General features: G+C 54.1%; 1 protein-coding gene across 1 annotated transcript in view; it reads left to right on the top strand.

Annotated features, from left to right (window-relative positions):
• The first annotated feature begins 5,196 nt into the window (after positions 1-5,196).
• The window catches only part of MED15 (mediator complex subunit 15), a 43,831-nt gene continuing 24,043 nt past the window's right edge, over positions 5,197-24,984 (top strand). The window contains exons 1-9 of the mRNA XM_038762337.1: positions 5,197-5,279; positions 8,455-8,542; positions 10,217-10,268; positions 10,874-10,903; positions 15,583-15,795; positions 19,286-19,563; positions 22,584-22,952; positions 24,007-24,042; positions 24,220-24,282. Of these exons, the coding sequence (XP_038618265.1) occupies positions 5,212-5,279; positions 8,455-8,542; positions 10,217-10,268; positions 10,874-10,903; positions 15,583-15,795; positions 19,286-19,563; positions 22,584-22,952; positions 24,007-24,042; positions 24,220-24,282 (1,197 nt within the window). The 5' untranslated portion in view covers positions 5,197-5,211. The remainder of the gene's footprint in view (positions 5,280-8,454; positions 8,543-10,216; positions 10,269-10,873; positions 10,904-15,582; positions 15,796-19,285; positions 19,564-22,583; positions 22,953-24,006; positions 24,043-24,219; positions 24,283-24,984) is intronic.

The raw sequence follows: 24,984 nt of genomic DNA on the forward strand, positions 1-24,984 counted from the left end.
ACACAGTCTCTATCCCCATTTTACAGATGGGGTAACTGAGGCCCAGAGGAGTTAAGTGACCTGCTCAAGGTCATACAGAAGACAAGGGGCAGAGGCGCAATTGGAACCCATGACCTCTGACTCCCGGGCCTGTGCTGTATTCATTCATTCATTTGATAGTATTTATTGAGCGCTTACTGTGTGCAGAGCACTGTACTAAGCGCTTGGAAAGTACAGTTCGGCCACAGATAGAGACGATCCCTACCCAACGGGCTCACAGTCTAGAAGAGGGGAAGACAGACAACAAAACAAAGCAAGTGGAACGGCATCAACAGCCTATCTACTGCATATTTATAAACTCAATTATTTAGACAGCCGTTTCATCTGGAGAAATCATCATCATCATCATCATCAATCGTATTTATTGAGCGCTTACTATGTGCAGAGCACTGTACTAAGCGCTTGGGAAGTACAAATTGGCAACATACAGAGACAGTCCCTACCCAGCAGTGTGACCCTTCCCGGTTTGCTGCTTAGTATAATTACGGCGGTCGAGCGTGGCATTTCCCAAGTGCTTACTGTGTGCCAAGCACTGTACTAAGTACAGAGAAGCAGCGTAGCTCAGTGGAAAGAGCCCGGGCTTTGGAGTCAGAGGTCATGGGTTCAAATCCCGGCTCCACCACTCGTCAGCTGTGTGACTTTGGGCAAGTCACTTAACTTTTCTGGGCCTCAGTTACCTCATCTGTAAAATGAGGGTGAAGACTGTGAGCCCCACATGGGACAGACAACCTGATCACCTTGTAAATTCCCCAGCACTTAGAACAGTGCTCTGCACATAGTAAGTGCTTAATAAATGCCATCATTATTATTATCATTATTATTATTATTATTACTAAGCACTGGGATTGACACAAGATCATCGGGGGCTCGCAGTCTAAGGAGGAGGGAGTGATTTCCGCTTTACAGACGAAGAAACTGAGGCCCAGAGAAGTCATGCGACTTGCCCAAGGTCCCACACAGCTGCTAAATTAGGGAGCCGGAATTAGAACTCAGGTCCTTCCGCCTCCCACTAGGCCATGCTAGCGGGAGAAGCAGCGTGGCTCAACGGAAAAGAGCACGGGCACTGGAGTCAGAGGTCACGGGTTCAAATCCCGGCTCCGCCAATTGTCATCATCATCATCATCAATCGTATTTATTGAGCGCTTACTATGTGCAGAGTACTGTACTAAGCGCTTGGGAAGTACAAATTGGCAACATATAGAGACAGTCCCTACCCAACAGTGGGCTCACAGTCTAAAAGGGGGAGACAGAGAACAAAACAAAACATACTAACAAAATAAAATAAATAGAATAGATATGTACAAACAAAATAAACAAATAAATAGAGTAAAAAATATGTACAAACCTTCCCAGCCTGAGCCCCTTCCTTCCTTTCCCCCTCGTCCCCCTCTCCATCCCCCCCATCTTACCTCCTTCCCTTCCCCACAGCACCTGTATATATGGATATATGTTTGTATATATTCATTACTCTATTTATTTATTTATTTATTTTATTTGTACATATCTATTCTATTTATTTTATTTTGCTAGTATGTTTGGCTTTGTTCTCTGTCCCCCCCTTTTAGACTGTGAGCCCACTGTTGGGTAGGGACTGTCTCTATATGTTGCCAATTTGTACTTCCCAAGCGCTTAGTACAGTGCTCTGCACATAGTAAGCGCTCAATAAATACGATTGATGATGATGATGATGATCATAACTCTGGTATTCGTTAAGCGCGTACTATGTGCCAGGCACTATACTAGCGCTTAGAACAGTGCTTTGCACGTAGTAAGCGCTTAATAAATGCCATTATTATTATTATTATTATTATTATTATTAAGCTCTGGGGTGGATATATATATATATATATATATATATATATTATTATTACTCTATTTTACTTGTTCCCCACGGGGGACAACCCAGTCACCTTGTATCTACCTCAGCGCTTAGAACAGTGCCTGGCACTGGTATTTGTTAAGCACTTACTATGTGCCAGGCACTGTTCTAAGCGCTGAGGTAGATACAAGGTGATCAGGGTGTCCCCCATGGGGCTCCCAGTCTTTCATCCCCATTTTTCCAGATGAGGGAACTGAGGCCCAGAGAAGTGAAGTGACTTGCCCAAGATAATAATAATAATAATAATAATGTTGGTATTTGCTAAGCGCTTACTATGTGCCAGGCACTGTTCTAAGCGTTGAGGTACATACAAGGTGATGGGGTTGTCCCCCATAGGGCTCCCAGTCTTTCATCCCCATTTTCCAGATGAGGGAGCTGAGGCCCAGAGAAGTAAAGTGACTCGCCCAAGATAATAATAACACTAATGTCGGTATTTGTTAAGCACTTACTATGTGCCAGGCACTGTTCTAAGCGCTGAGGTAGATACAAGGTGAGGGGTTGTCCCCCGTGGGGCTCCCAATCTTTCATCCCCATTTTCCAGATGAGGGAAGTGAGGCCCGGAGAAGTGAAGCGACTCGCCCCAGATAATAATAATAATAATAATGTTGGTATTTGCTAAGCGCTTACTATGTGCCAGACACTGTTCTAAGCGTTGAGGTAGATACAAGGTGATGGGGTTGTCTCCCATGGGGCTCCCAGTCTTTCATCCCCATTTTCCAGATGAGGTAAGTGAGGCCCAGAGAAGTGAAGTGAGTTGCTCAAGATAATGATAATAATAATAATGTTAATATTTGTTAAGCGCTTACTATGTGCCAGGCACTGTTCTAAGCGCTGGGGTACACACAAGGTGAGGGGGTTGTCCCCCGTGGGGCTCCCAGTCTTTCATCCCCATTTTCCAGATGAGGTAAGTGAGGCCCAGAGAAGTGAAGTGAGTTGCTCAAGATAATAATAATAATAATAATGTTAATATTTGTTAAGCGCTTACTATGTGCCAGGCACTGTTCTAAGCGCTGAGGTAGATACAAGGTGATGGGGTTGTCCCCCGTGGGGCTCCCAGTCTTTCATCCCCATTTTCCAGATGAGGTAAACTGAGGCCCGGAGAAGTGAAGCGACTCGCCCAAGATAATAATAATAATAACAATGTTGGTATTTAAGTTCGTACCATGTGTCAGGCACTGTTCTAAGCGCTGAGGTAGATACAAGGTGAGGGGCTGTCCCCCGTGGGGCTCTTAATCTTTCATCCCCATTTTCCAGATGAGGGAAGTGAGGCCCAGAGAAGTGAAGCGACTCGCCCCAGATTATAATAATAATACTAATGTTGGTATTTGTTAAGCGCGTACTATGTGCCAGGCACTGTTCTAAGCGCTGAGGTAGATACAAGGTGAGGGGGTTTTTCCCCATGGGGCTCCCAATCTTTCATCCCCATTTTCCAGATGAGGGAAGTGAGGCCCACAGAAGTGAAGTGACTCGCCCAAAATAATAATAATAACAATAATAATGACAATAATAATAATAATAATAATGTCGGTATTTGTTAAGTGCGTACTATGTGTCAGGCACTGTTCTAAGCGCTGAGGTAGATATAAGGTGATGGGGCTGTCCCCCGTGGGGCTCCCAATCTTTCACCCCATTTTCCAGATGAGGTAAGTGAGGCCCGGAGAAGTGAAGCGACTCGCCCCAGATAATAATAATAATAATAATGTTGGTATTTAAGTTCGTACTACGTGCCAGGCACTGTTCTAAGCGCTGAGGTAGATACAAGGTGAGGGGCTGTCCCCTGTGGGGCTCTTAATCTTTCATCCCCATTTTCTAGATGAGGGAAGTGAGGCTCGGAGAAGTGAAGCGACTCGCCCCAGATAATAATAATAATAATAATGTTGGTATTTGTTAAGCGCGTACTATGTGCCAGGCACTGTTCTAAGCGCTGAGGTAGATACAAGGTGAGGGGGTTGTTCCCCATGGGGCTCCCAATCTTTCATCCCCATTTTCCAGATGAGGGAAGTGAGGCCCACAGAAGTGAAGTGACTCACCCAAAATAATAATAATAATAATGACAATAATAATAATAATAATAATGTCGGTATTTGTTAAGTGCGTACTATGTGTCAGGCACTGTTCTAAGCGCTGAGGTAGATATAAGGTGATGGGGCTGTCCCCCGTGGGGCTCCCAGTCTTTCATCCCCATTTTCCAGATGAGGGAAGTGAGGCCCAGAGAAGTGAAGTGAGTTGCTCAAGATAATAATAATAATAATAATAATAATAATAATGTTAATATTTGTTAAGCGCTTACTATGTGCCAGGCACTGTTCTAAGCGCTGAGGTAGACACAAGGTGATGGGGCTGTCCCCCGTGGGGCTCCCAGTCTTTCATCCCCATTTTCCAGATGAGGTAAGTGAGGCCCGGAGAAGTGAAGCGACTCGCCCCAGATAATAATAATAATGTTGGTATTTGTCAAGCGCTTACTATGTGTCAGGCACTGTTCTAAGCGCTGAGGTAGATACAAGGTGATGATGTTGTCCCCCGTGGGGCTCCCAGTCTTTCATCCCCATTTTCCAGATGAGGTAAGTGAGGCCCAGAGAAGTGAAGTGAGTTGCTCAAGATAATAATAATAATAATAATAATGTTAATATTTGTTAAGCGCTTACTATGTGCCAGGCACTGTTCTAAGTGCTGAGGTAGATTGGGCTGTCCCCCGTGGGGCTCCCAATCTTTCATCCCCATTTTCCAGATGAGGGAAGTGAGGCCTAGAGAAGTGAAGTGACTCGCCCAAGATAATAATAATAATAATAATAATAATGTCGGTATTTGTTAAGTGCGTACTATGTGTCAGGCATTGTTCTAAGCGCTGAGGTAGATACAAGGTGATGGGGTTGTCCCCCGTGGGGCTCCCAATCTTTCATCCCCATTTTCCAGATGAGGGAAGTGAGGCCCAGAGAAGTGAAGCGACTCGCCCCAGATAATAATAATAATAATGTTGGTATTTCTTTCATCCCCATTTTCCAGATGAGGTAAGTGAGGCCCAGAGAAGTGAAGCGACTCTCCCCAGATAATAATAATAATAATAATAATGTTGGTATTTGTTAAACGCTTACCATGTTGGGGGCGCGCGCGCGCTCCCCGCTGAGGCCTCGCCCTGGACTCCATTTCCCAGCAGGCCCGGCGGCGGCAGGCCGCTTTCACTTCCGGGGATCCCCGCGCCGGCGGGGACCACTTCCGGGTCAAGGGGGGGGACGCCCAGGCCAGGCCGCCCGGGAGGAGGAGGAGGTGGAGGAGGGGGAGCGCGCGGGGCGGCGATGGAGGTGGCGGGGCAGGACAGCGACTGGCGCAGCGCCGCCTTCCGGCAGAAGCTGGTCAGCCAGATGTGAGTGGGCGCCGCCGGCGGGCCGGAGGGGCTGGGGGCGGCGGGGGGGGGGGGCGGCTGGGGAGGCCGCGGGGGGGAGGGGATTCCCCGCTCGGCCCCGCCCCCTCCCCCGGCGCCGGAACGAGGCCAAGCCCCGCCCCTTTATCCCCGGGTGGGGGGGGCAGCAGCGCGCGCGCGCTCCCTGCTCCCTCTCCGCCCCAGAGCGCCCCCTTCCGCCCTCCCGCGGGGCAGCACGCGCGCCCCCGGCTCCTCCCCGCCCCATCGGCGCCCCCTTCCGCCCTCAGGCGGGGCAACAAGCGCGCCCCCGGCTTCCCTTTGCCCCACCGGCGCCCCCTTCCGCCCTCCCGCGGGGCAGCACGCGCGCCCCCGGCTCCCCCTTTGCCCGCCAGCGCCCCCTTCCGTCCTCCCGCGGGGCAGCACGCGCGCCCCCGGCTCCTCTCCGCCCCATCGGCGCCCCCTTCCGCCCTCAGGCGGGGCAGCACGCGCGCCCCCGGCTCCCCCTTTGCCCGCCAGCGCCCCCTTCCGTCCTCCCGCGGGGCAGCACGCGCGTCCCCGGCTCCCCTCCGTCCCGCCGGCGCCCCCTTCCGCCCTTAGGCGGGGCTGCACGCGCGCCCCCGGCTCTCCCTTCGCCCGCCGGCGCCCCCTTCCGCCCTACCGCGGAAGCTCAGCCCAGGCCCGCCCCCCCATCGATCATATTGATCATCATCATCATCATCAATATCATCATCATCATCAATCGTATTTATTGAGCACTTACTGTGTGCAGAGCACTGTACTAGGCGCTTGGGAAGTACAAGTTGGCAACATATAGAGACGGCCCCTACCCGACAGTGGGCTCACAGTCTAGAAGGGGGGGAGAAATGGAATGGAAGGGATGGAAGCCCCACGTGCTCCCCCTTACCCTTCTGGGGGGGCCGGGGGCGATGGGGTGGGGGGTGAGAGGCACCCATGGTGAGGAGGGGTAGACCAGGGCTTAGTCAGGGAAGGCTTCCCAGAAGGGACAGGATTCAGGAAGATGGGGAGTCCGGTGGGCAGCCGGATCGGGAGGAGGAGCACGGTCCAGGTAGGAGGGAGTGAGGGCAGTTTGTAGAAGGAACTGGACACTGGTTGCCCACCTGGACACCCATCCCTAAAGACATCCCCTGGCTCTCATTTCTCCATCCCTGACTCTGTCCCCCGAGATCCAGAGTGGAGCATCCAACACCTCTGACTCTCTCCTCTCCATCAATGAGTCTGTCCCAGTGACTCAGCTCAGACCATCCAACACACCAACTCTCCTTTCTCGCCCGCTGACTCAGTGCAGACCATCCAGTGCCCCCCCGACTCCCCTTTCCATCCCTGACCCTCGCCCAGTGGCCCAGCCCAGACCATCCCACTTCCCTCACTCTGCCCTCTCCATCCCCGACTCTCCCTCCGTGACCCAGCACGGACCATCCCACCCGGTGACTCAGTATGGACCATCCTACATAGTAACTCTCATTTCTTCCCCCACCGATTCGGCGCAGACCGTCCAATTCCCCTGACCCCCTTTTCCATCCCCGAATCTCCCCCGGTGACCCAGCATGGGCCATCCCACACCTCTGATTCTCCCCTCTATCTCTGACTCTCTCCCAGCATGGACCATTCTACACCCCTGACTTAAACTTCTCCATCCTTGACTCTCCCCTGACGGCCCATCACACGCCATACGACACCCCCACTCCCCTCTCTTCATCCCTGACTCTTCCCCCAGTATTCCAGTAGGTCAAGGGGAGACCAACACTGGAATACATTATAGGTTGGGGGAAGCAGAAGGGCTTAAAGATAGGGAAATAAGGGCTTCAGAATCAGGTTTGATGAGAACCCGGGAAAGTTCCTCGGGAACTGGAGCATTGCCCGGGGCAAGTGGAAACATCCTCTACGAGTCAGTAACGGATTCCCCCGACTCCCAGCTCCAGAATTGAGGACATGGGGAACTGAACCACCATAGTATCCCACCCAACTGTCCCCTGCTCGAGACCAACAGCCAGCCGGGAGTGAGAGAGCGGAGCCGAGTCCGGAGGAGCTGAGGAATCCCCGTCCCCTCTTGTTCTCCCTCCATTCCTGGCGTGCGGCACCTTGGAATTAAAGCCGTTGGCTGTGATGGCGTGTCCATGTCGCCTTGCCCCCTTGGTATTGCTTTCCCTCCCCAAACCGGCCCCGGCCTGACCGGGAGAATGGCCAGCACGGGCCTGGGGCCAAAGACGCCCCGTTTCTGGCCGCTCTGGGAGTGGGAAAAGATTTGACATCATGGATCGGGACAGTGGCCGGGGACTTGAGCCCGCCGTTGGGTAGGGACCGTCTCTATATGTTGCCAACTTGTACAGTGCTCTGCACACAGTAAGCGCTCAATAAATACGATTGAATGAATGAATGTACTAAGCACTGGAGGAAGTCCATCGCGAGCCCCAGGCACATTCCCTGCCCCTAAGGAGCTTTCCCTCTAATGGGGCAGACAGATTTTACTTGTACATATCTATTCTATTTATTTTATTTTGTTAGTATGTTTGGTTTTGTTCTCTGTCTCCCCCTTTTAGACTGTGAGCCCACTGTTGGGTAGGGACTGTCTCTATATGTTGCCAACTTGGACTTCCCAAGTGCTTCGTACAGTGCTCTGCACACAGTAAGCGCTCAATAAATACGATTAATGATGATGATAGGGTAATGAGGATCTACAACTGGCTAGATAGGCACGATGTGAGGAAAGGTATGAATAGATCCCAAGCGGTGGAGGTGACCGGCGGGGCCTGATGACTCAGTGTTAGGTGGGAGTCATGGAAGACTTGTTGGAAGAGGTGGGATTTGAACATGGAGAGAGCTGGGGGCCGGTCGGGGAGAGACGTGCTCCTTGCTGGGAGAAGGGCGTGTGTGAGGGGTCGGAGGTGGCGGGAGAGTCCGGGGAGGGGGGCAGATAGAAGGCGAGCTGGTGGAAAGGGCTGTGACGTGAGGCGGAGGACTTTGAAGCGCCTGGTGAGGCGTTTTTTAGTGATGCGGAGGAACCCGGGAGCCGAAAGGGGGTTGGAGGAGCGGCCGTGTGAGTGGTGGTACGGGATGGGTGATGGCCCCTGTGGACGGTGTATTGTATCGGTTCGACCGGCGGGAGGGAGGTAAGTGCAGATATCTCCGACTGATCGATCGCCTACCTCTTGCGTTGCAGCGATGACGTGATGCGCAAAGCCGGCGTGGCCCACAGTAAGTCGAGCAAGGACATGGAGAGCCACGTGTTCCTGAAGGCCAAGACCCGGGTGAGAGCCCCAGGCCCGCGGGGTTGCGTGGCCGCCCCCAGACAGGGCCAGGCTGCGGGGTGGGTGGTAGCCCCTACCTGGATTTCCAGTTGACGTCCGCGCCGCGGGCTGGGGTCCCTCGCCCGGGATGCTGCTCATGGTCTCCGTTCGGTGGGGGCGGAGAGGGAGGAAGGGATGGAGGGCCGGACGGGAGGGTGGCAGGATGGAGCTCCAGGGCTTACCCTCCCCAGGGGGAGGCCTCCAGATAACCTGGGAGACTGCCGATCAGTCAGAAGTAGTGACTACGCCCCTACTTTGTGCAGAGTGCTGTGCTAAGGGCGTGGGAAAGCACAGTAATAATAATAATGATGGCATTTATAAAGCGCTTCCCAGACTGAGCCCCTTCCTTCCTCTCCCCCTCGTCCCCCTCTCCATCCCCCCATCTTACCTCCTTCCTTTCCCCACAGCACCTGTATATATGTATATATGGTTGTACATATTCATTACTCTATTTATTTATTTTACTTGTACATTTCTATCCTATTTATTTTATTTTGTTGGTATGTTTGGTTCCGTTCTCTGTCTCCCCCTTTTAGACTGTGAGCCCACTGTTGGGTAGGGACTGTCTCTATGTGTTGCCAATTTGTACTTCCCAAGCGCTTAGTACAGTGCTCTGCACATAGTAAGCGCTCAATAAATACGATTGATTGATTGATTGATTGATGTGCAAAGCACTGTTCTAAGTGCTGGGGAGGTTACAAGGTGATCAGCTTGTCCCACGGGGGGGCTCACAGTCTTAATCCCCGTTTTCCAGATGAGGTAACCGAGGCACAGAGAAGTTAAGGGACTTGCCCAAAGTCACACAGCTGACAGTTGCGCTCAGTAAATACGACTGAATGAATGAATGAATGGGCAGAGCCAGGATTTGAACCCCTGACCTCCGACTCCAAAGCCCGTGCTCTTTCCACTGAGCCACACTGCTCCTCACCGGCCTGACTAAAGTGCAGTAGAGTGAGTTGGCCCTCGGAGGAGCGCACCGTCTGGCCGGGGAGACGAGCACTGCAGTAAATTCCAGACAGGGAAAGTTGGGAGCCGAAGGGAGCTAGGTACGGAAGCAGACGGACAGCTGGGAGGATTCACGGGAAAAGGCGGGGAGAAGGCCCAGGAAGGGACGGAGGAGATGCAGGGTTCGCAGACGGGAAACGGGGCAGGCAGAAGGACAGACCCGCAGTGTTTCCGTTCCCGTGGGTGGACACCCCTCTCTAAAGGGGTGGGCTGCTAGGCTGGGCCCCCCGTCCACCACAGTTAAACGGTGTTAGGTGTCCGACCTTTCCCCGTCCCACGGAGGGTTGAAGAAATCACCTGGGAACAAGATCGGAAAATGTTATCCCGCTGGACGGCCCCCCCCCCCCGGCATGCCGGCGCTATGGATCTCGGATCACATCCGCCCCCACCCCCGCGGGCTATCTGAGTCAGAAGGCGGCCGCCTCTTTGATGGAGAGGGAGCCCCGGGCCCGCCGGCTCCCTTTGGGGCGGATGCGGCCACCGGCCCGCGAGGGACTCCGAGCCCGCCTGGCCGGCGGAAGGGATGACTCCGATGGGCCGAGGGAGCCGCGCTGGGAGAGGGGAAATGTTGAGTCATGAGAAACTGGCTTCCTCACCCTGGACTCATCTGCTTCCTGTTTTGGGTTTCAGGAGGAATACCTTTCTCTGGTGGCCCGTCTTATCATCCATTTCCGAGACATCCGTAAGTACCCGCCGGAGTCGCTGAGAGAATCTCTACCGGGCCTGGGTGTGGCCTGTCCTCTGTCCTGGGGCTCTTAGGAGATGCAGGGACCGATTCCCATGAGTGGGACCTTTTTCCATCCCGCCCCGAATGGCTTCTCTGGGATTTTCTCCCGGGTTTCCCCAATCCTGTTCCGCTCTTGCGAAGCCCCAGGTTACGTCCAGGCACCCGTCCGCCGAAGCCTTGACCATCCACGGTCCAAAGCCCCCCCCCCGGTTTCTTCTTTTCGGGACTCGTCCAGTCTCTCCCCGCCAAAGAAGAGGGCAGTTCCCCTCCCCTGACCAACGTCCTCCATGGACCCGGCCTCCTCTGAGCTCCACACCGACACGAGCCCTGACCGTGTCTCCCGTGTTGGTGGTCAGGAGACAGCCACCAGGGAACCAACTGTGGGAAGGGTGGAGGATTTTTGGCACCACAGATGACCGCTTTGGATCGGCGTTAGTCCTCGTCCGCTTTCCTAATCCCCCTCCGGTCCCGGGCACGTGGGCGGAGGGCAAGGCAGCGGGGCGACGATGCCGTGGAAGCGGGAGGTGCCAGGAACTCTTTGTCTCTCTTCTTCCCACTAGATAACAAGAAGTCTCAAGCTTCAGTTGCCGGTAAGAGCTTGCTTGCTTTCTGAGGTTCAAGTTGGTAGTGACTGTCCGGGATGTCGGGGTGGAGGTTCTCTTTCCTCGAGGCCCAGCACGCGGCCGCTTCCAGAGACATCTGTGGCTCGCCTTCTGGTCCCAGCTCCCCGCTCGCACGGGCGACGTGCTTAGCTTCTCTTAACCGCAACTCCCTCCTTCCCATCCCAGTGTGTGGGAAGAGGTGGGGCTCCTACCTGCTCCTGCCCACCCTCTCCCGGTCTCCAAGAGGCCAGGGTCACCCAATCAACGGTTTGGAGCAGAAACACCTTTCTGGCTGCAGAGGGAGAACAAAATCTCACCCCTCCTGCCTGTTCCTCACTCCCCTGTACGGTGGAGGGAGGCCGGAAAAGTCCGGAACCGGCCCCGATGAAAGAGAAATCCTGGAGTGGCCATTCGGGTGTAAAAATGATATCCCCATTGTGATGGTGGTGGCCCTTTTGGTCGGCAGGGTTGGTATGTGTGCCCGCTTGGGCCCGGGTTGGGGAGAAACTCTGCCGCTGGCAGCCACGGCCCGCCTCTCCCATTTTCACTCTGCCCCGAGCTCCCCACCCGGCCCTGAGGACACGTGCCGGCATGGGCGTCTCTTTCGGCGGCTGGCTTGATGTGTTTCTCTGCTCAGACTGGGCAGTCCGTCCCCATCCCATTCCCCCATCTCCCAAAATGCCTTCTTGCTGCGGTCACCACCGCCGTAGGCAAAAGAATTCTCCCGCTGTGGGTCTTATCCTTTTATCGGAAACGGTGGTGATGTCCCGTGAGCAGTCACCGCTGTCTGTGCATCAGGTTGGTTGGCTGGGACACTGCAGGCCTGAGGCTAGTGCAGGGCGGGCATCTGTCGTGGCGAGCCGAGGCCCCCGGTTGCAAGCAGAGAAAAACGAGGGCATCCCCCAGTCTCCCAGCTGCTTAGTGAGGGGTTTTCCCAGGCCTGGGGGCCGCGGCCCTTGGCCAGAACTGGCCGTCCGGTGCTCCTACGACCCTCACCCACCTGGATGGGATTTCAGTGTCATTTCTCTGGTTCCAGCCAGGCGACGGCGGCGGCCTGGTGAGCGTGGGGCTCTTGCCGAGGGTGAATGTCCATCCTTGAGGGTCACCGGTTAGCTCAGCCTGGCAGTGGATCCGGGTTGGAGCTTGGCTGTAAGGGTCAGTTTTCCTCATTCCATAGTCCCGGAACGAGGGGCTTCCCCGAGCCGGGCAGGGTTTCTGGGTGCCGGTGGGTGGGATGTCGCCGTTTCTCCAGGCTCCCCGTCGGATCGCGGTGGAGACCGACTTGGCCCGGCCGCCGCCAGTCCTCTCCACGACTTCTTCCCCAGGGGTGGGGCCTTGTCCATGGGGATCGGCACAGAGCAGCGCCGGGAGGGTGGCGTTGTCGAAGCCCTGTCACGACCCTCACCGCCCGACCTGTTGGTATCCCCTCCGGAAGACTCTTCCAACACCAGCTTGCCGGTCACCTGTTCGTTCAGTCATTCAATCACAATTATTAAGCGCTTACTGTACTAAGCGCTTGGGAAAGTACCATACAGTAATAAACAGTGACATTCCCTGCCCACAACAAGCTCACAGTCTAGAGAGGGGGGAGACAGACGTCAATACAAATAAGTAAAATTACAGACGAGTGCTGTGGGGTTGGGGGGCTCCCTGGCTCCCCTGTCCCTTCGTCGCTCTCACATAACCCACAGCCCTGGATCATCTCCACTGTCCGCCTCCTTCGCTCTTATGCTCCAGCCACTGAACGCGGCCGGCGGAAACCTAAACACCAGGCCAACCTTGTCCACCGGCAGAACTATTTCTCTTCCCTTATTGACACCCATGCCCATCACCCTCGTCAGCTCTTCCAGATATTTAACTCCCTCCTCAGGCCCCCTGTTCCTCCCTCTCCCCCATCCCTCACCCTCAACTATCTGGCCACCTACTTCATTAGGAAAATAAACACCATCAGGTCTGAGCTCCCCAAAGTCACCCCGACCCCCTCTTCTACTTTCCCATCCTTCCCAGCAGTGTCTTCAGAGATCTCCCTCCTCTCAAGTACCACCCCCTCTACCTTATAAAAACTCTCACCCCTTCCCTCCTCCCCTCCTTAACTTCCATCTTCAAACGCTCACTTTCCATGTGTCTTCTTCCCCTCGGCCTTCAAACATTCCCATCCTAAAATACCCTCCCTGGACCTCACAATCCCCTCCAGTTATCGCCCCATCTCCCTCCTTCCCTTCCTTTTCAAACTCCTGGAGTGAATCGTCTACACTCGCTGCATCAAATTCCTCTCCTCCAACTCTCTCCTGGACCCCCTCCAATCTTGCTTCAATCACCTCCACTCCACTGAAGCCACTCTCTCAAGGTCACCAGTGACCTCCTTCTTGCCAAATCCAATGGTCCCTACTCTATCCTAATTCTCCTCGACCTCTCAACTGCCTTTGACACTGTGGACCATCCCCTTCTCCTCGACACATTATCCAACTTTGACTTCACTGACCTTGTCCTCTCATGGTTCTGAACTTCATCTCTCTGGCCCTTCATTCTCAGTCTCCTTTACAGGGTCCTCCTCCCCCTCCCATCCCCTAACCATAGGGGTTCCTCAAGGGTCAGTTCTTGGTCCCCTTCTGTTCTCCATCTATACTCACTCCCTCGGTGAACTCAATCGCTCCCACGGCTTCAACTGTCATCTTTACGTGGATGATTCCTAAATCTGTGTCTCCTCCCCTGTTTTCTCTCCCTCCCTCCAGGCTCATATCTCCTCCTGCCTTCAGGACATCTCCACCTGGATGTCCTCCGCCACTTAAAACTTAACATGTCCAAGACGGAGCTCGTTATCTTCCCTCTCAAACCCTGTCCTCTCCCTGACTTCCCTGTCACTATAGACAGCATTATCATCCTTCCCATCTCACAAGCCCACAAACTTGGCATCATCCTTGACTCCGCTCTGTCATTCACCCCACACATCCAATCCGTCACCAAAACCTGTCGGTCTCACCTCCACAACACTGCCAACTTCCACCCTTTCCTCTCCATCCAAAACGCTATCACGTTAGTACAGTCACTCATCCTGTCCCGAATGGATTACTGCATCAGCATCCTCTCTGATCGCCCAGCCTCCTGTCTCTCCCCATTTCAGTCTATAATTCACTTTCGGCCTGGATTATCTTTCTACAGAAACGTTCTGGACATGTCACCCCCCTCCTCAAAAATCTCCGGTGGTTGCCTGTCAACCTCTGTATCAAGCAAAAACTCCTATCAGCTTCAATGCTCTCCATCACCTTACCTCACCTCCCTTCTCTCCTACATCCCAGCCCACACACTCCGCTCCTCCGGTGCCGCTAACCTTATCACTGTGCCTCGTTCTCGCCTGTCCCATCATCGACCCCTCGCCCACGTCCCACCTCTGGCCTGGAATGCCTTCCATCTTCAAATCCACCAAACTAGCACACTTTCCCCCTACCCACCACAAGCTTACGCTCTAGAAGGGGAGACGAAAAATCGCTCAAACTTAGGGTTCTGGCCATAAGTGCTGTGGGTCTGAGGGGGTGAATAAAGGGAGTAAATCAGGGTGAGGAAGAAGATAGGAGGGCACTGCACTTACCATCTTGTGGAGCATCTCGTCGTCCTTGATCGGCTTGATGTTGCCGGCTCCAGACACTAGCCTGTTCGGACCCCTTCAGAAACACGTTCACCTCAGGCCCGGTGACCACGTGGCCTGATGCTTCAAGCCAGCCTGATGGCCTACAGGGTTGTGGGGTTGTCCAACCCCTTTCTTTATGGCTGTGAACGGGAGACACACAAGGACAACTTTGGGTCCAGGGCCGGTCCTGCCTCAGTCCCTCCAGCCACGGCCGACCGTGGGGGCCAGTCAGGTCATCCACCGCATCACCTGGGAATTCAGAGGCAACGTTCAGCTTAATCCGGTCTTGCGTTAACGGTGTCTGCAGACCGGGCTTAGAAGTGTGCTCCCATGGCAGTGCTCACCGTGCAGCCAGCTGGAAACAGCATCTCAAACTCCAGGTGACAGGGAGCGGGAGTAGCCCTGTATTACAAGAAGCGAGGGTTCCCGGCCCTCTCAGCCCCTGGCTCTGAGGGAGGAGTGAGAAGCTGCGCTGCTTAGATCCTATCAGCCTGGCCCCCGCCATGTCTGGATCTGGGGCCGGGTGCGGAGAGAAGCCGTGCCACTCGCCAGCAAGTTCTTGGTGCGGAGGAAGGGATTTGCCAACAAGTTCGGACCCAATCCCTGCCCCAGGGATCTCTCAGCCTGTGCCCAGAGATGACTTGACAGCTTCCCGGGGCACCCTTCCCGCCGGGCACCTGGCTTCTCCGACTCTGCTCCCCACAGCCAGCTCGTGAGCCGGGGTGATTCCCGCTTCCCTCTCGCTAGTCCCCCATAGCCGCTGGTTCGGGCCAAGCGAGAGAGGGCAGACCCCAGACGGGCTCGAGCCTTGGGACCCCCGTGGGCTCCTGGAGAATCTGGGTTCGGTCCGACGGGTCCATCCTTCCGGACTAACCTGGGGACCGGAGTCTCTGGGCGGGTCCTGGACTGCATAGAGGTCCCTGTGACCCTTTTCCCGAGTGAACCCCCCTGAACTTGGGGATGCTTCATTTTGGGGAACGCTGGCGGCACATACCCGTCCCTCTGCGTCGCCGCCACCCTTTCCCCGGTTGTGTTCCCACAGATCCCATGAACGCGCTGCAGAACCTAACGGGCCCCCCCGCAGCAGGAGCCGCTGGGATTGGCATGGCGACGCGTGGTCCAGGGCAGGCCCTAGGGGGGCTCGGGGGGCTTGGCGCCGTGGGCCAGGCAATGACCCTGTCGGGGCAGCCGCCCCCTGGCACCTCCGGAATGGCCCCTCACGGCTTGTCTGTTGTCTCCGCCGCCACCCAGCAAAGTAAGTACCATTGTGCCCTGGGGGCTGGAGGGTGCTCAGGTTCCCGGGAGAGTGGGCGGCCTCCTCCTAGCCTCTGGGGGGATGGAGGAACAAAAACAGGCCCCCCGGGACTCAGAGACAGCCTCCACACCGGGGGTGTGGGCAGGCGGGAGGGAACCCCGGAGCCAGTTGCAAATTCTCCGCCCAGAACCCCCTCCTCAACCCAAGGAGAGCTCGTCAAAGGCCCAGCTGTGGCCCTAGGCACCCTCTCCCCCCGCTTCTCCTGACCGTGATGGCTGAGCGCTCATCCCAGGCCCTTTAACCCTGCCCATTCCTTCCTCTGGGTTCAGTATCATCATCATCAATCGTATTTATTGAGCGCTTACTATGTGCAGAGCACTGTACTAAGCGCTTGGGAAGTACAAATTGGCAACATATAGAGACAGTCCCTACCCACCAGTGGGCTCACAGTCTAAAAGGGGGAGACAGAGAACAAAACCAAACATACTAACAAAATAAAATAAACAGAATAGATATGTACAAGCTAAATAAATAAATAAATAAATAGGGTAATATGTATAAACATACATATATACAGGTGCTGTGGGAAAGGGAAGGAGGTAAGATGGGGGGGATGGCAAGGGGGACGAGGGGGAGAGGAAGGAAGGGGCTCAGTCTGGGAAGGCCTCCTGGAGGAGGTAAGCTCTCAGCAAGGCCTTGAAGGGAGGAAGAGAGCTAGCTTGGCGGATGTGTACATTTCTATCCTATTTATTTTTTTTGTTGGTATGTTTGGTTCTGTTCTCTGTCTCCCCCTTTTAGACTGTGAGCCCACTGTTGGGTAGGGACTGTCTCAATGTGTTGCCAATTTGTACTTCCCAAGCGCTTAGTACAGTGCTCTGCACATAGTAAGCGCTCAATAAATACGATTGATTGATTGATTGACTGATTGATGACAGTATCACTGTCATCATCCCCCATTCCCCCTCCACTGGTCTGGATACCCAGGCCTCAGGCAGATGTGAGGACTCCGGCCCCCCTGGACAGAGACCGTCCCATCCCCTTGTCCGTCGTCCTAACTGCAGTCCTGTTGGGATGCAGTCCTTGCCCCCCTCTCCCCCATTCCTTCCATGGCGACAGCCCCATCCCCCACTCCTCCGGCACTTATGATAGCCATTGTAGCTACTAGTGTTAGCGTGGAGCCCCCCGGCTGGGATCCCTCCCTTGCCTTGTTTTACCAACACACAAAGAAAGTCACACCCGGCATAGTACAGTAAGGGTGAAGCCGGGGAGCTTGAGGACATCCAGCGCTTAGAACAGTGCTTTGCACATAGTAAGCGCTTAACAAATGCCATCATCATCATCATCATGACTGGACCAAGCTCGACTATTTCTACGCGCACCGATTCCTCTGGTGCCAACACGGCTGGGCAGCCCAGTACCAAAGGGAGAACATTCCAGATCTTCTCCCTGTATCCTATCTGAATCTTTCGGGCGTTGGACCGCCCCCGTGCCCATCCGGAATTGAACCCGGGGCCATTTCTCGCTGCTCCCAGCCCATCTGCTCTACGATTCCAAACGTGCACACGGAATTAGGCCCCTGCCCACGTGCAGACACACGAGCCCCCCTCCCCGCCATTAGCTACAACATACCTTATGGACTCCCCCCGATTCGGACCTTCCCGTGCTGTTCCGTGGCCGCCGTCTCTTCCGTTCTCATCCAAGTCTTCCGGTAGCTTTCTTTGACCCCCTTCTAGACTGTGAGCCCGTTGTTGGGTAGGGACCGGCTCTATATGTTGCCAACTTGTATTCCCAAGCGCTTAGTACAGTGCTCTGCACACAGTAAGAGCGCAATAAATACGATTGAATGAATGAATGAACTCTCCCAAGGGCCGAAGACCGTGCTGGGCGCAGGGAGAGCCTTCGGGAGACGGCCTTTGCCTTGGATAGCTCCCTTCCCAGAATGTCGTGAGGATCAAGGGAGCGGTCCCTGTTTCCTTAGACCCTCCTGCACCTCTGACAGTGGAAAGAGCCTGGGCTTTGGAGTCAGAGGTCATGGGTTCAAATCCCCACCCCGCCAATTGTCAGCTGTGTGACTCTGGGCAAGTCACTTCATTTCTCTGGGCTTCAGTGACCTCATCTGGAAAATGGGGATTCATTCATTCAGTCGTATTTATTGAGCGCTTACTGGGTGCAGAGCACTGTACTAAGCGCTTGGGAAGTACAAGCTGGCAACATATAGAGACGGTCCCTACCCAACAACAGGCTCACAGCCTAGAAAGGGGATGAAGACTGTGAGCCCCCGTCGTGGGACAACCCGATCACCCTGTAACCTCCCCAGCGCTTAGAACAGTGCTTTGCCCCTAGTAAGCGCTTAATAAATGCCATTATTGTCTTGAGGGAGCCTTTCTCCTGGTGTCTCCAGTGTTGAATCTCTTTTTGTTTGGGGATAATCCTTAAGCGCTCACTATGTGTCAAACATTAGGTCGGGCACAGTTTCCATCCCACATGGGGCTCACGGTCTGAGTAGGAGGGAGAACAGGTATTGAATCCCAATTTTGCCTGAGGAAACTGAGGCACAGAGAAATTCAGTGAGTTATATATGTTTGTACATACTTATTACTCTATTTATTTTACTTGTACATATCCTATTTATTTTATTTTGTTAGTATGTTTGGTTTTGTTCTCTGCCTCCCCCTTTTAGACTGTGAGCCCACTGTTGGGCAGGGACCGTCTCTAGATGTTGCCAACTTGGACTTCCCAAGTGCTTAGTCCAGTGCTCTGCACACAGTAAGCGCTCAATAAATACGATTGATTGATTGATTGATTATTATGGGTAGGGACTGTCTATATGTTGCCAACTTGGACTTCCCAAGCGCTTAGTACAGTGCTCTGCACACAGTAAGCGCTCAATAAATACGATTGATTGATTGATCATTATGGGTAGGGACTGTCTCTATATGTTGCCAACTTGGACTTCCCAAGCGCTTAGTCCAGTGCTCTGCACACAGTAAGCGCTCAGTAAATACGATTGATTGATTGATTGATCATTATGGGTAGGGACTGTCTCTATATGTTGCCAACTTGGACTTCCCAAGCGCTTAGTCCGGTGCCCTGCACACAGTAAGTGCTCAATAAATACGATTGATTGATTGATTGATTGATTATTATGGGTAGGGACTGTCTCTATATGTTGCCAACTTGGACTTCCCAAGCGCTTAGTCCAGTGCTGTGCATACAGTAAGCGCTCAGTAAATACGATTGATTGATTGATCATTATGGGTAGGGACTGTCTCTATATGTTGCCAACTTGGACTTCCCAAGCGCTTCGTCCGGTGCTCTGCACACAGTAAGCGCTCAATAAATACGATTGATTGATTGATCATTATGGGTAGGGACTGTCTCTATATGTTGCCAACTTGGACTTCCCAAGCGCTTAGTCCAGTGCTCTGCACACAGTAAGCGCTCAATAAATACGACTGATTATTATTATTACTATTATCTTTGATTGCAGCCCAGCTGCAGCTGCAGCAGGTGGCTCAGCAGCAGCAGCAGCAGCAGCAGCAGCAGCAGTTCCAGCAGCAGGTGGTTTTGCAACAGCAGCAGCAACAGCAGCAGCAGCAGCAACAACAGCAACAGCAGCAACAACAGCAGCAGCAATTCCAGGCCCAAAATGCCATCCAGCAGCAGTTTCAGGTGGCGGCGGCGGCGGCGGTGGCGGCCCAGCAGCAGCAGCTGCAGGCGGCCCAACAGCAGCACCTCATGAAGCTGCACCATCAGAACCAACAGCAGGTACCCCTTCCTCCACCCTCACCCTCGGGTGGCCGCCGTCCGCGTCCGGACGCCGGCGGGTCCGACCTGCCTTGAACCCCCTTGGGTCCGGATGGCGGCGTGACTCAGTGGGAAGAGCCCGGGCTGGGGACTCCCGAGGTCATGGGTTCAAATCCCTGCTCCGCCCCTTGGCAGCTGGGTGATTTGGGGCAAGTCACTTCTCTGGGCCTCAGTTCCCTCATCATCAATCGTATTTATTGAGCGCTTACTTAGAGAAGCAGCGTGGCTCAGTGGAAAGAGCACGGGCTTTGGAGTCAGAGGTCATGGGTTCGAATCCCAGCTCCACCACAAGTCTGCTGGGTGACCTTGGGCAAGTCACTTAACTTCTCTGAGCCTCAGTTACCTCATCTGTAAAAATGGGGATTAAGACTGTGAGCCCCACGTGGGACAACTTGATCACACTGTATCCCCCCCAGCGCTTAGAACAGTGCTTTGCACATAGTAAGCGCTTAACAAATGCCATCATTATTATTATTATTATTATTATTACTACTATGTGCAGAGCACTGTACTAAGCGCTTGGGAAGTACAAGCGCTTAGTCCCCCTCTCCATCCCCGCCATCTTACCTCCTTCCCTTCCCCACAGCACCTGAATATATGTTTGTACATATTTATTACTCTATTTTATTTGTACATATCTATTCTATTTATTTTATTTGCCAATTTGTACTTCCCAAGCGCTTAGTACAGAGCTCTGCACATAGTAAGCGCTCAATAAATGCGATTGATAATGATGATACAAGCTGGCAACATATAGAGACAGTCCCTACCCAGCAGTGGGCTCACAGTCGAAAAGGGGGAGACAGAGAACAAAACCAAACATACTCACAAAATAAAATAAATAGAATAGATATGTCTGGAAAATGGGGATGAAGACTGTGAACCCCATGGGGGACAACCTGATCACCTTGTATCCTCCCCAGTGCTTAGAATAATAATAATAATAATGATGGCATTTGTTAAGCGCTTACTATGTGTAAAGCACTGTTCTAAGCGCTGGGGGGGATACAATGTGATCAAGTTGTCCCACGTGGGGCTCACAGTCTAAATCCTCCTTTTTACAGATCAGGTAACTGAGGCTCAGAGAAGTTAAGTGACTTCATCATCAATCGTATTTATTGAGCGCTTACTGTGTGCAGAGCACTGTGCTAAGCGCTTGGGAAGTCCAAGTTGGCAACATAGAGAGACAGTCCCTACCCAACAGCGGGCTCACAGTCTAAAAGGGGGAGGCAGAGAACAAAACCAAACATACTAACAAAATAAAATAAATAGAATAGATACGTACAAGTAAAATTAATAAATAAATAGAGTAACAAATATGTACAAACGTATATACATATATACAGGTGCTGTGGGGAAGGGAAGGAGGTAAGATGGGGGGATGGAGGGGGGATGAGTGGGAGAGGAAGGAAGGGACTTGCCCAAGGTCACACAGCAGACAGTGCTTGGCACATAGTAAGAGCTTAACAAATGCCATTATTATTATTATTATTATCCCCTCCCCTCAACTTCACCAGGAGTTATTCAGCATTGGCGGTTTTTGGGCCAAAGAAATAGAATAGGATCGGGTGGTCCTACGGCAGAGGAATTTTGGTAGGCGCGAGGCTAGGTAATAATAATAATGATGGCATTTATTAAGCGCTTACTCCGTGCAAAGCACTGTTCTAAGCACTGGGGAGGTTACAAGGTGATCAGGTTGTCCCACGGGGGGCTCACAGTCAATCTCCATTTTACAGATGAGGTAACTGAGGCAGAGAGAAGTGAAGTGACTTGCCCAAAGTTACACAGCTGACAATTGGCAGAGCCGGGATTTGAACCCCCGACCACTGACTCCAAAGCCCGGGCTCTTTCCACTGAGCCACGCTGCTTCTCCAGGGTCATCAGGGTGTCCCCCGGGGGGCTCAAAGCCTTCATCCCCATTGAGGGAACTGAGGCTTCTCAATAATGATAATGATGGCATTTGTTACGCACTTACTATGTGCCAAGCACTGTTCTAAGCGCTAGTGGGGGCGGGGGGGGGGGGGGGGGGGGGGGGGGGGGGGGGGCGGGTACAGAGTACGGATTCGATGAAGATCGTAACAGTGCCAGTTTGGAACCGGGCTGTAGGGCCCTGCTGTCCCACTGGACCTTGAGCCTGAAGTGCCCAGGTTATTGGGGTGCAGGGGACCCCGGGAGGATATCTACACCACACTCTCAGTCAGTCACATTTATTGAGCGCTTACTGGGTGTCGAGCACTGTGGTAAGGGCTCGGAAGAGTACAATGTAACAGAGTTGGTAGACACTGCCCACAGAGAGCTACAGTCTAGGGTGGAACCCGTTGTTGGGTAGGGATTGTGTCTGTTGCCGAATTGTTCTTTCTACACTGTAAGTGCTCAATAAATATGATTGAATGAATGAATGAATGCAGACGTTAATATAAAGAAATAAATTACGGATATGGACATAAATGCCGTGGGACTGAGGGAGGGGTGGGATAGGGATGCAGATCCAAGTGGAAGGGTGACATAGAAGGGAGTGCGAGGAGAGGAAATGATGGCCTAGTTGGAAGCGATGCGCTTTATAACTAAGGCTTTGAAAATGAGGCGAGCGATCGTCCGTTGGATATGAAGAGGGAGGGCGAGCCAGGGCAGGGGTGGGATGTGGCGGAGAGGTCAGCGGCGAGATAGACGAGATGGAGGTACAATGAGTAGGTTGGCGTGAGGGGAGCAGAGTGGGCGGGCTGGGCTGGAATAGGAAATCGGGGAGGTTAGTTAGGAGGGGGCGAGGGTACAGGGTATTCGGAAGAGGAGGAGGCGGTAGAGCCGGGGCATCCATGGGGAGAGTCACCTTTCAGGTTTCCCTAACCACCAGCCACCCGGGACCCAAGTGCTTAGTACAGTGCTGGGCCCACGGTAAGCGCTCACTAAATACGACTGCCCCATCCCGCGCCTACCCAACTCCGGCGCTTCGCCTCTGACCAACTCCTGGGTGTTTTCTGCAGATCCAGCAGCAACAGCAGCAGCAGCAGCAGCTCCAGCGCATCGCTCAGTTTCAGCTGCAGCAGCAGCAGCAGCAGCAGGCGGCTCTGCAGGTGCAGCAACAACCGATGCAACAGCAGCAGCAGCAGGCGGCTCTGCAGCAGCAGGCCCTGCAGCAGCAGCAGCAGCAGCCGCCGCCCCCGCCCTCCCAAGCAATGCAGCAACAGCTGCAGCAGATGCATCAGCAGCAGCAGCAGCAGCAGCAGCAGCAGGCGGCTCAAGGCCAACAGCCGCAACTCCCCCCCCAGGCCCAGACCCAGCCACTGGTCAGTCCCGCCCAAGCCATCTCCGGGCAGATGCTGTTCACCAAACAGCAGATCCAAGCCATGCACGTGAGTGACCCCAAAATCAGCCTTCCCCTTGTCAAGGGGGAGATGCAAGACCGTAAATGCAGGAAGAGGGGACGGTGATCTTTTTAGAGCTGTCAGGGTCTGTCACCCGTTTTGTTTTTTAAGGTGGGGGGGGAAGACAGAGGGGATTGCTGTTAGTCCCCACCTAATAATAGTAATAAGGGCATTTATTAAGCGCTTACTATGTGCAAAGCACTCTTCTAAGCGCTGGAGAGGTTACAAGGTGATCACGTTGTCCCAAAGGGGCTCACACTCCTAATCCCCATTTTCCAGATGAGGTCGCTGAGGCCCACAGAAGTGAAGTGACATGCCCAAAGTCACACAGCTGATTTGTGAGCGAGCCCGGATTTGAACCCATGACCTCTGACTCCAAAGCCTAGGCTCTTTCCATTGAGCCACGCTGCTTCTCTACTGCAGACTGCCTTCCCCGATCCTTCCAACGCCTGTGCCCTCCCCTCAGGCCTTGTGCCCGCCTTTCCTCCAGCAAGAAGGAGCCACCTTAGCTGGCCAGTCATGCCCAGTAGCCACGGTGGGCCAGGGCTGGCCAGGATGGGCGAGGGCAGGTGGGGTGGGGCCTGGTTTTGGCCCACTGGGCCTCCCCTTCCTCTGTAGTGAAGAGAACCAGACACAAAAGTTCCTCCCCATTCAGTGTCATGACGGGGTAACTCCGGCTTGGGGCCTTGCCTTGACAGTGGTTTGCACGTAGTAAGCGCTTAATAAACACCATTAAAAAAAAGCACGTCAGGGGCAACCCTGGGTTTTTTTGAGGTATTCATTCAGCGCTTACTACGTGTCAGACACCCTTCTAAGCTCTAGGATAGGTATAATTAGGTCAGACACGGTCCCTGACCCGCATGGTACTCACAGTCCAAGTTGGAGGGAGGACAGGCACTTCCATCCTCATTTTGCGAGGAAACTGAGGCCGAGAGAAGTTACCCGCCCAAGATCACGCAGCAGGCAAGAGGCGGAGCCGGGATTAGAACCCAGGTCCTCGGCCGGCCGGGCGGTTTACTCCACCTGCCGTTCCGGCCTGCAGGTCAGAGCTCATATAGTGCAGCAGCAGCAGCAGCAGGCGCAGCAGCAGCAGCAGGCGCAGCAGCAGCAGCAGCAGGCGCAGCAGGCTCAGCAGCAGCAGGCGCAGCAGCAGGTGCAGCAGCAGCAGCAGGCGCAGCAGCAGGCGCAACAGCAGCAGCAGGCGCAGCAGCAACAACAGGCCCAGCAGCAAGTGCAGCAGCAGCAGCAGGCGGCGGTGGCGGCGGCGGCGGCGGCCCAGGCAGCCCAAACTGCCCAGATCGTAGCCTCCGGCGGACAGGTAAGAAGCCCGCGCATGCACACCTGAGGCCTGGACTTCAGCCTCTGACGGTTGGCCTCGTCTCGGGGGCGAGGGACTCTGGCATTTGTGGTGGGACGCAGGTTCTGCTTCTCCTCCTCCTCCCCTGCATGTTTTCCGGCGTGGACCAAATGCGGGGGACCCCACTGGAGCGTTTTCGCGGCCTCCCCCGTCGCTCTTGTCCGAACCGGGCTGGTGAATTCACCGAGTGACCCAGCCTCTCTTCAGTTCCTTTTTGCCAGTCACACTGAAGCCTGGGGAGCGGCTCTCTGGGCTGCCTGCAAGAGAAGAAAATATCAATAATAATAATAATGATGGTGTTAAGCGCTTACTGCGTGCCAGGCACTGTTCTAAGCGCTGGGGTGGATACAAGTCCCATGTGGGGTTCACAGTCTCAGTCCCCATTTTCCAGGTGAGGTAACTGAGGCCCAGAGAAGGGAAGTGACTTGCCCTGGTCACACAGCAGACAAGTGGTGGAGCCAGGATTAGAACCCACCTCCTCCGACTCCCAAGCCCGCTCCGGGAGCTCTCCTCCTTCCTCTCCTGGTTCCGAGCCGGATCCTCTCCCTTCTCCTTCCCCATCCCTGTGCCGAGAGACCGGCTCAGCCCGGTGGCCCATTCTGAGAAGCAGCGTGGCTCGGTGGAGAAGAGCCCGGGCTTTGGAGGCAGAGGTCATGGGTTCAA

Source organism: Tachyglossus aculeatus, chromosome 21 (genome assembly GCF_015852505.1).
Source record: "Tachyglossus aculeatus isolate mTacAcu1 chromosome 21, mTacAcu1.pri, whole genome shotgun sequence".
Classification (NCBI taxonomy): Eukaryota; Metazoa; Chordata; class Mammalia; order Monotremata; family Tachyglossidae; genus Tachyglossus; species Tachyglossus aculeatus.